At 40.8% G+C, this 10965-nt stretch overlaps 1 protein-coding gene across 4 annotated transcripts in view; it reads right to left on the reverse strand.

Moving 5' to 3' along the window:
- The window catches only part of BTD (biotinidase), a 28407-nt gene that overhangs the window by 5503 nt on the left and 11939 nt on the right, over window positions 1–10965 (reverse strand). For all 4 annotated transcript variants that reach the window (XM_014603157.3, XM_019497791.2, XM_019497790.2 and 1 more), the window contains one exon: window positions 1183–1414. In XM_014603157.3, the coding sequence (XP_014458643.1) occupies window positions 1183–1401 (219 nt within the window). In that variant the 5' untranslated portion in view covers window positions 1402–1414. The remainder of the gene's footprint in view (window positions 1–1182; window positions 1415–10965) is intronic.

Genomic DNA, 10965 nt, shown 5'->3' on the forward strand with positions numbered 1-10965 from the left:
AGTCTAGGATCAAGGCTTTTTCTCCTTTCTTGTACTTCCCCTTAAGAAGGATCATTTAAACCTATCCTGGATGCTATATTAACACTGCTTCATAGATCATGCAAAAGATTAAGTAGTGATATATAATATGGGTGCAAGGTCACAATGTACTTACCCTTAGAGTTCCACATTGTCCCTACCAAGTACTCTGTTTCTATCGGTCACACCTAACCTGGAGGAGCATAAACTCCTTCCACAGCAACCCATGCTGCTATTCACTAAGCCAGTTCCCATTTTCTTACAGAGTTGTTGGATTTTTAGGTAAGTAAACAATCCATGTGCCCAACCCTGCAAGTAGAGGATGCAACTCACAGAGACATGAAGGTGACAGATATTGCTCTACTAGCAAGTGTATAATGAAGAGGAGAGGAGCTGAAGAGGTCTGCAGTATTTTACATTGGATTTTTGATAAAAATTGAAAGAGTTGTTCACCAACAAATAGGCCTATTCTTCATATCTGAGTACCTGAAATAAAGGAACTTATTAACTGATCTGAATTCAAGAGGAGCTGACCTGAGTGGGAGTTGCTGGCTGTTCAGATTCTCTGAATACCAGGCATCCCAGCATGCTTTCTAGTCCTGGTCTGCCTCCTCCCCCCTCCCTTTCACTCCCCCCAGGCAAACCCTAGCTGGGAGTTAAACCACCCTTCCCCTGAGTACAGAGCTGCCCTGCTAAACTTACTGAAAGTTACTGCTGGCTGCATCTGTGGACTACAAATCCCACAGGCATCTGGAAGCAGAAGAGATGTGCAACCCTGTAAAATCCTGCTTCTGATTCTGGAATGCAAATCCCAGAGACCTTGGGAGCAACAGGAAGAGGAAGTGAACACACAGCCCATGCTGGCTATGTGCCAGAGAGCCATGCTCTAGCGCCTCCCTGCTTCTGGCCTGAGCCACTACAGGCATTTGGCTGCATTTCCTGAATCAAAAGTAAATGTGTCCAGTTGTTTCTCAGTTTAATCTCTGCAGTTTAGACTAACCTGCAAACACTGAATTGATTCAGCCTTGGACTTTTTGACTGTCTGTACTTAGCCCAGGTGTCAAACTTTACGTAACCAAGTTTGAAAAGATTGTCTTCAATAATAAAAACATATTTTACAGAAGTTAAGACGGCCAAAAAAATTCTCATCCTATCATATCTTACTTGTTTGGCTGCAGCTATTACTTGTTCTTCATAGATGTCTAGATTTCTTCTCATTAGTTCTAATGCAGACTGTCGATCAGTGAGGGCTGTTGGATTAGGACTCAGTATGGATTCATGTTCATACACAGCAGCAACATAATGTCCCTCTCTTTGAAGTTCTACTGAATCAACTTGATAGCAGAAAAAAACCAAAATTAATTCACAAAGGGCTTCCAACATGTCTGCAGTGGATCTAAAGTGAAACAGAGAAAAGCAAAACATCTGAACAAAAAAAAAGTCAGGAATTTAAGTTTGACTCTTAATAAATTAATACTGATGATTTAACTCTGGGATTTGTAACAGAATTGGAATAGATATTTTTCATACCATTGCTGCTTCTAAAAATTATAGTAATCTGTTTGATCTGAAGCTTTACGTAAAGATATCACTTTCAAAACTATTTCTACTACATACATGTCTGGGGGGGGAAAAACAACTTTGCTTAGTTTCTAACCCTTATCTTCTAGGACAACTATAAATTTCATTTATAGGATGCAGCTTAAACCCTAAGATCTGAGCAACATCAGCTTTTGGCAAAGGTTAACAAATAGTCAAAACTCTCCAGTTTGGCCCCAGCTCTCTTTATAATATTCCCTAGACACAAGCTATTTGGAAATCAGACTCCAGCAATGTACCTTTTCCCTTCAAAGCTAAAACAGATCATTGCCAAAGGAATTAAGTTTATATGGTATTCTTGCCAGCATCTGTTTTTTTATCCTCAGAAGGACCTTCTCTTATGGTTTATGGAATCATCCTGCACCATTTTTAAAGAGTAATAAATATAAACTAAATCTCACTTCGTTCAATGAACTCATTCACAAACTGCAAAGAAAAATGCTGACTGCAGTGCAGGCTGATATTACTACTGGTTATTACAGACAGAAAAAAGAAATATGCTGCCCATAAAAATATTACATACATTTTTTATCTCTACTCTGGGGTTCTCAGATAAATTTCCTTTCCTCTGTTTCCCACTCTGGACAAAACAGTGTTGACAATCTAGCATGCAAGCCATCTACCAGTAACAATTTAAAGCTGTTGCAGCAAAATAAGAAAAACCCAAACTAGTGACTTGTGACTATGTATCTTAGATGAATCATTGAGATTATCTGGTGATTTCTCTTCCTGTCTTTTCTCTTCCTGTCAAACTCCTTCAACATGCTCTCAACAGCAGCAGAATAGAATACAAATATACATATTCTTAACAGTGAGAGAACTCAGAAGATGTCTTCCCACTCATCTTTCCCAAAGGCTGGAAGATACCAGTCTGGAAAAATACGTGCAAGGAGCTAGAAGTTGGGCAGGCCTGCATTCTGTCTTTGTCACTGACTTGGTATGATTTTGACCAAATCACTTCCCATCAGCAAAGTAAGGAAAACACTAACCTATTCAGCATCTTCATTAGGATTCAGTAACTAGTATATTTCTCTGCAATTCTGTGAACATGTGAAGTGCTATGTAAAAACCGCATGTTATTTTCCATAGGACAAACAATTTGATAAGCGTGCACCACAACAAGATGTCTGCCATCATGTTTCTGGCATCTTTGGTGAAATTTGGGATTTCGTGAATTCTTTTTGAGCTTCAAGGAGATGCAGGAAGGTTGCACAGATCCATCCATTCATGAGTGAAAATTTATTACCATGGTCTAAACACTGCTGTGGGGTTGTACCCTGCTGATTTTTAGCAGGTATGCAGCTGCTAGCTTAAATTAAAGCATCTTCATTTCAAAAGAAAATAGTTACAGCAAATTCTCTGGAAGATGCATCTCTCCCACCCCAGGAAGGGAGAGATCTTCTGACCCCAGTTTCCTTGGTGTGCCATAAAGGATATATTGGAAGCAATAACCATTAGCCTTAAGCCATACTTATAGGTATGTTGGATCTCAGTTTGTTTCATTTATTTAAAAAAAAAGGTATTCTAAAATCCATGGAATATTTATATATCAGTAAGGTCTGACAGCAGCCCTTTATCAATACTTGCCAGTAGCAGGGCCACATACGCTTGCTAGGAACATGGCCAATATGGAACAATTCAAAGGATTTGGGACTGATCTGGCTAATCTGACCTGGAAATTTTTATTTATTTATATATCTATGAGCAAATAATAGCTAGAGATGATTTGGTTTGGTTTTCTTGTATGTTTTCTAATAAAAGCTGAAATTATTTATTATAGCACAGCCTCTATACTGTGCAACTTATATAAATAAAATAAAAAGCAGGGAGACAGGCAGTCTGAGTCAACCAGTCGGGGTACCCCCTATGCGCTTCTGGGCAGACTGGAGGAGCCTGCAGAGTATCCTGAGAATTTTACACAGGGGCCCCCTGGCTGTTCAGCATCAGCCATCAGCACTGCAAGCTCTCTGCTCTTCAAAGGCTCAGCATCCAAATATCTGTTCATGCGTCTCTGGGTAGGTTTTCTTACCAGGAGAACAAACCTGGGAGAATTCCCAAAATTTGAATATGTGTATGGAGGCACAGTCTCTGCTGAAACTGGCTCCATTTCCCTTGACTTAAAAGGGTTTTGGCCTGGATCCTTAACTTATCCCAACCAAATTCTAAAATCAGTTACTAGTGTATATAAAAAAAACCTCCATTTCACCTTCTCTGTTCACTTTCTGTAACATTTATTTATTCTAAAGGAATATTGGAAAGCTATTTTAAGTAAGAGACCTGCTGACAGAATCCTGGAAAATGGAATAGCTGCTAAAATGATAAAGGGAATTTAATTCAACTGTATTTGTCGCCCTTTTGTGTTGTAAATAATTTCTATTAATGGAAAACGTGATGACTTCCCTGTTTGAGAAAAATTCAATGGGCATAATTTGGCACAAAAATTATGAGTTAATTAATTGAGATCAGCAAGTGTATCTAGGGTTTAGACAGAAAGCCCTATTGAAGTAAACAATATTATTGTATAAAATGATATCTCCAAATGCTGTGTTAAGCATTTTTAGAGACTCATAATTTAATTAGATTATTTTTCTCAATGACACTTTCATTTTCTTTTAATGTGCTTTATATTTATTCTGTTCATTAAATCTCTCTCAGGAACTCTAATTGTCAATCCATTTCTGCATGAACAAAGCAGGTCAATTTCTACTGCTGCTCTACACACAAATTCAAAACCAGAAAAGTTATCGTAATTGAGAGTCAGACTGTTCTTGCAAGCTAGTTTAAAAGTTATCCCTCAGGCATGCAGGCGTGAAATCAGGAAAGCCAAAGCACAACTAGAGTTGCAGCTAGCGATGGATGTGAAGGGTAGAAGGGTTTCTACAAGTATGTCAGCAACAAGAAAACGATCAGGGAAAGTGAGTCTCTTACAGAAACGGGGAGGCAACCTAGTGACAAGATGATGCGGAAAAGGTTCAAGTGCTCGATGCCTTTTTTTTAGCTCAGCCTTCACAAGCAAGGTCAGCTCCCAAACTACTGCACCTGGCAGCACAGTTTGGGGAAGAGGTAAGCAGCCAACAGTAGTGAAAGAACAGGTTAGGGACTATTTAGAAAAACTGGATGTGTACAAATCCATGGGGCCAGACACAATGTACCCGAGGGTGCTGAAGGAGTTGGCTGATGTGATTGCTGACCCACTGGCTATTATCCTTGAAAACTCATGGTGATCGGGAGAGGTCCTGGACGAATGGACAAGGGCAAATATAGTGTCCATCTTTAAGAAATGGAAGAAGGAGGATCTGAGGAACTACAGGCCAGTCGGCCTCACCTCAGTCCCTGGAAAAATCATGGAGCAGGTCCTCAAGAAATCCATTTCTAAGCACCTGGAGGAAAAAGTGATTAGGAACAGTCAGCATGGATTTGCCAAGGGTACATCGTGCCTCACAACCTGATTGCCTTTTATGATGAGGTGACTGGCTCTATGGATGGGGGAAAAGAAGTAGATGTGATATACCCTGACTTTAGCAAAGCCTTTGATAGTCTTCCACTATGTTCTTGCAGGCAAGCTCAGAAGTACAGGTTGGATGAATGGACTGTAAGATGGCTAAAAAAAACAGGCTGGATGGTCAGGCTCAAAGGGTAGTAATCAACAGCTTGATGTCTAATTGGCAGCCTGTATCAAGTGGAGTACCCCAGGGTTCGGTCCTGGAGCTGGTTTTGTCCAATGTCTTTATCAACAATCTGGACGATGAGATGGAGTACACCATCAGCAAGTTTGCTGATGACACCAGGCCAGGGGGAGTACTAGATATCCTGCAGGGGGTAGGGTTAGGATTTGGAGAGAGCTAGACAAATTGGAGGATTGGACCAAATCTCATGAGGTTTAGTAAGGACAAATGCAAAGTCCTGTACTTAGGATAGAACAATGCCATGAACCAGTACAGACTGGGAACTGGCTGGCTAATCAGCAGCTCTACAGAAAAGGACCTGGGGGTTACAGTGGACGGTAAACTGAATGTGAGCCAACAGTGTGTATTTGTTGTGAGGAAAACTAACAGCATACTGGGCTGAATTAATAAATGTTTCCAGCAGAACAAGGGAAGTGATTATTCCCCTCTGTTCTGGCCTCTGTACTGGTGAGGCCACATCTGGAGTGCTGTGTCTAGTTTTGGGAGCCCCACTACAGAAAGGATGGGGCCAAATTGGAAAGCATCCTACGGAGAGCAACAAAAATGGTTAGAGGGCTAGGTCATAGATTCATAGATGTTAGGGTCGGAAGGGACCTCAATAGATCATCAAGTCCGACCCCCTGCATAAGCAGGAAAGAGTGCTGGGTCTAGATGACCCCAGCTAGATACTCGTCTAACCTCCTCTTGAAGACCCCCAGGGTAGGGGAGAGCACCACCTCCCTTGGGAGCCCGTTCCAGACCTTGGCCACTCGAACTGTGAAGAAGTTCTTCCTTATGTCCAGTCTAAATCTGCTCTCTACTAGCTTGTGGCCTTTGTTTCTTGTAACCCCCGGGGGCGCCTTGGTGAATAAATCCTCACCTATTCACTTCTGTGCCCCTGTGATGAACTTATAGGCAGCTACAAGGTCGCCTCAACCTTCTCTTGCGGAGGCTGAAAAGGTCCAGTTTCTCTAGTCTCTCCTCGTAGGGCTTGGTCTGCAGGCCCTTGACCATACGAGTTGCCCTTCGCTGTACCCTCTCCAGGTTATCCGCATCCTTCTTGAAGTGTGGCACCCAGAATTGCACGCAGTACTCCAACTGCGGTCTGACCAACGCCCTATAGAGGGGAAGTATCACCTCCCTGGACCTATTCGTCATGCATCTGCTGATGCACGATAAAGTGCCATTGGCTTTTCTGATGGCTTCGTCACACTGCCGGCTCATGTTCATCTTGGAGTCCACTAGGACTCCAAGATCCCTTTCCACCTCTGTGCCACCCAGCAGGTCATTCCCTAGGCTGTCACATGACTTCTGGAGGAACTGGGCTTATTTAGTCTGGAGAAGAAAAGACAGAGGATTTAATAGCAGCCTTCAAATACCCAAAGGGTGGTTTGAAAGAGGATGGACCTTGACTGTTGTCTGTGGCAGATAACAGAACAAAGAGCAATGCTTTCAAATTGTAGCGAGGGAAGTTTAGGTTAGATATTAGGAAAAACTTCGTCACTAGGAGGGTAGTAAAGTACTGGAATAGGCTACCCAAGAGCTTGTGAAATCTCCCTCCTTGGAGGTTTTTAAGACCCAGCTAAACAAAGCCTTGGCTGGGATGATCTATTTGGGAATGGTCCTGCTTTGAGCAAGTGGTTGGACTTCATGACCTCCTGAGGTCCCTTCCAACACTAATGCTCTATGATTCTATAATTGTAATGCATTGCTGTCCAACTGGCATTAGGCCTGCAGGCTGTTGCCCAGCCACTGCTCCCCACATTGCTCCAGCTGCTGGAGCAGCTGGGGTTTCTGAGCTCCCCCTCCCTCTTCCAGTTTCTGCTTCCTGCCTAGCTCCTGGTGGGTGACAGAAGCACAGCAAGAGGGCTCCAGGCTGCCAGGAGTGGTGTGTGGCTGCGTATGTGGCATGGGGAGGGGAGGCTGGCTGTGTGGAGTACAGGAATGTCGGGTGGAGTGGGGAAATTCCTGCATGGCATGTGGCTCCTAGGTCTGTAACCTGTGTGCCATAAGGCCCCCAGCAGCCCAGAAATTGGACACCCTTGAGTTAGTGTATAGAATTAAAAATACAAGCAAACTAAACACAGTTCTGGGTCTAATTATTCTTCTCTGTATGGCAAGCGAAAAATCAAAGTATATATAATCAGTATGCTAGAAGATAGAGATGATGCAGTAATTTCAAATTAACAGCATATGAGTTAGAAAATATTAAGTGCAGTATTTCACTGAAATCACTGCATGTCCAAAACAGATCAATTTAAAATATCTGATTGTTTTATTTGGTGCAGTACAAGACAATGGAGTATGGAGGAGAAGGCCTTGTAGACCTTTACAAAAGACCTGACATCCTGAGCAAGGTAAGAGCATAGAGAATGAAATGGGAAAGACATATGAGAGCTGATGAGAGAAGGCATATAAGGCAAATTTTGGAAGCTGAGTTGGAGGGTACCAGACCTCAAGGTAGATCAAGGCAATGATGGGAAGATAACATAAAAACTGTTCTGGAAAGGACAGGTGAAGATGCAACAAGGAATCTATGCAAGACAGGAGAAGATAGAAGGCTTTAGTTTAGGTGGTTATATGCCCTTGGGGCCTGACAGATGGAGAGGGAGAGAGATTGTTTAAATTCCAAAATGAAGAGCAACAAGCATCCTTGTGCCACTCTTGCTTTCTGTCCACGCAGCAGATGGATCCATTTCTGCTGACAAAAAAACAAAATGTCTAGGAAATCCATATAAACTTTATATTAAAAGATATAAATAGGATTTATTACATAAACTTTATAAAGGAATATAGTAAGTGATACTTCCATTAAACCTGGAATGTTATATGCATAATTACATACAAAGGATTTTTACTATGGAAAATAAGTTTTCTGATTTATCAGAGCAGCAAAGAGCACAGCTATTTTTCTTCAAATGCCCAATACAGTAGTGTTACAAACTCGTGTTGCAGATACCATGGAAAAGAGAAAAAAATCAAACAAACACAAGGCTCAAATTATACTATTAAATATGGTTAAAATCTCTAACGTTGTAATAAATGCTTCCTGTTAGCTGTTTTTTTAACTAGTTTCAAGCTGCCAATTTGCCCACCTACAAATCTTTTATGAAATACCTTTGTTTTGACTCATTATTACATAAAACATGATAAAAACACAAGCACTACTTTCACTTGTTGCCAGTGGATACTTTGGAGAGATTTGCTTTATAAAAATAATTTTTGAAGTGTGCCATGATAAAACTGGTCATAACATTCTGTATTTTGTGATTAAATATTTGTATCCCTATGAAAGAGGCTAATGCAGAATGCCTAAATAAAATGCACATTGAGGGAAATGACAAATAACAGAAATATTTGCCTTAACTGTAAAATTATGGAAGGATGGTATTCAAACAACAAGTCATAAAGAAAGTAATGGGTCTGATGCTCCTGTATACTGTGCAGCTGACTGTCTCTTTACAAAAGGAATATAAAATGCTGCCAAATCAGAATTTTTCCATGACTTAAACTGGTGTCAACAAAGGACTGGAAGGGGCTTCCTTGTTCATCAAATCCAGTCCCTGTATTTTCAGGCAGGCATTTACCCAGGCATCCCCAAAATTGTCACTTCAAAGCCCCATGCACAACTACGAGACATAATATCACAAATGCCAGTACCACATTACAACATGCCATAGGTAAAAACAGGGAAGACAACAGTAATGGGAAATATTCTACCATCACATTTACAAAGTAATTGGTTAATCCCATATGTTCTCACATATAACCCACACCCTCTTCCCTACAACCATCTGGGGAAAATGGGGGACTGCACAATATGCAAAGAAAAGGGCTCTTGTGAGCCAGAAATCTGAGAGAGTAGGGGGGCAGCATTAACTGCCGCAGCTCTGGGAGGCACGGCAGTTAACAATGCCATTCTCCACCCCACCCACCCCCCTCCAAATTTCTGGACCCATGGGTAACTCCTTTCCCCACTGTGAGTTGTGCTCCCCTGCATCCCCTAAGAAGCGAGTGGTATTTATAGGACAAAATTCCTTCCTAGTCCATACTGACAACCAGCAAAATCCCAGAAGTATGGGATTACCAGACACCTACCACATTACAAGATAATTACTTCTGCGTTCCAAAATGGATATTGCAAATGCATGATTCCACATCTCTTTCACTGATTGCTGGGCCAGAACTCTCTGTCCCATCATGCTATCCTTTCCATAAACTTAAACTAAATCATAAAGTGACTTAGGCAGTTAGCCCCCACTACTTCGCTTGGAAAACTATTCCAAAACTTCACTCCTCTTTGTTGGAAATCTTCTAATTTCCTATCTAAATTTATCTGCAGGCAGTTTTTAACTGTTCGGTCTTGGCTGGTTCTGTTTTTTCAGCCTAATATTTGACATCCCCTTTGGACAAGTATAAATGACTACAGAATATCTAAAGCATGGGGGAGAGGGGAATTGGACTTTTTTATTGAAAGGCAAGTGGAGGCACTGAGTCATATTTCTTGACTGAAGTCCTGAAGAAAAACTAGCTTTTCTACTCATGTCATCCCTCTACAGCCAAAACCACACCTACTTAATAGGGTGATGGATTCTACTCTGAGTCATTCTTCAACAAAAATTGGCAAGCAGAGTCTAATTAAAAATCTTTTGTTGTTGGTGAAGGAAAAATCTGAACTTGGATTTCTAGATGCTAGTTTGAATTTGCTGTAGGTTGAATAGGGAAAAAAACAGATAATCACCTTTCCTCTTGCAAACCAAACAGATTTGACACTCAATTAACTGAATGAGTAAATATAAAATCCTAGGATGTGAATTTATAGATGTGCTTTAGAGGATGTAAATTTATATTTTCTTGGAGAATATTTACATTTTGTAACCAAGATTACTTTTTGTATCATGTGTTGCTTGTCAAAAAATGTTCTGCAAATTAACAGGGATTCTTTCCTAGTTCTGATCCACAAGAGCTGGAGCAGCTAGATACCCCAAAAACTCTAGGTCTCAAACCATTTTTTAAAGTACTTTTCCTCTTTCCTTTATTGGAAAGCTAATATAACATGGAAATGATGTTAATGCCTTCTGCTGTGGAGGCAAAACAGTTTGCTTACTGAAAAAGAGAGAATTCCCACAGACTGAAATAGAAAAAAACTGTCCTGGTACAGATTTTGCGATGGTTAGTAACTGGTAATCATAACCAGCTGTGAGCTCATCTACTATCCGGGACTATCCAGACTTCTTATGGAAATTCTCAAGCTCCAGTTTTCAAACCCACTAAGTTTATGGTGAGGTGCCCACTCATTGATTCCATTTCAGACCAACGTGTTTGGTTTAATCTGATTGGTCTAATTTAGGTCTGAACCACTATAAATGATCCTTATATTTTAAAGTTGACCTGTATTATTATTGTCATCTACCCAGATCTTAAAAAAGAAAACACCAGCACACACACTGTGTGACTATTCCTTTTATCTTCAAGATCTGCCCCTTCAGCTTTGTCCTCCCATTTCCCAGAATAGGTCAAGGGTTATCATTGGACATTTGTGATGCTTTGTTCTTATTTGCCTTATAACAATATTGCCTCTTATGATTAATTTATCCACAGACCAGAATTTCCCTGAATTTGCTTCCCTTAATTTGTGTATGTTGCCAATTTTCCTTTTAGAAACAGAATTTATTTTTCCTAA

Source organism: Alligator mississippiensis, chromosome 5, assembly GCF_030867095.1.
Source record: "Alligator mississippiensis isolate rAllMis1 chromosome 5, rAllMis1, whole genome shotgun sequence".
Classification (NCBI taxonomy): domain Eukaryota; kingdom Metazoa; phylum Chordata; order Crocodylia; family Alligatoridae; genus Alligator; species Alligator mississippiensis.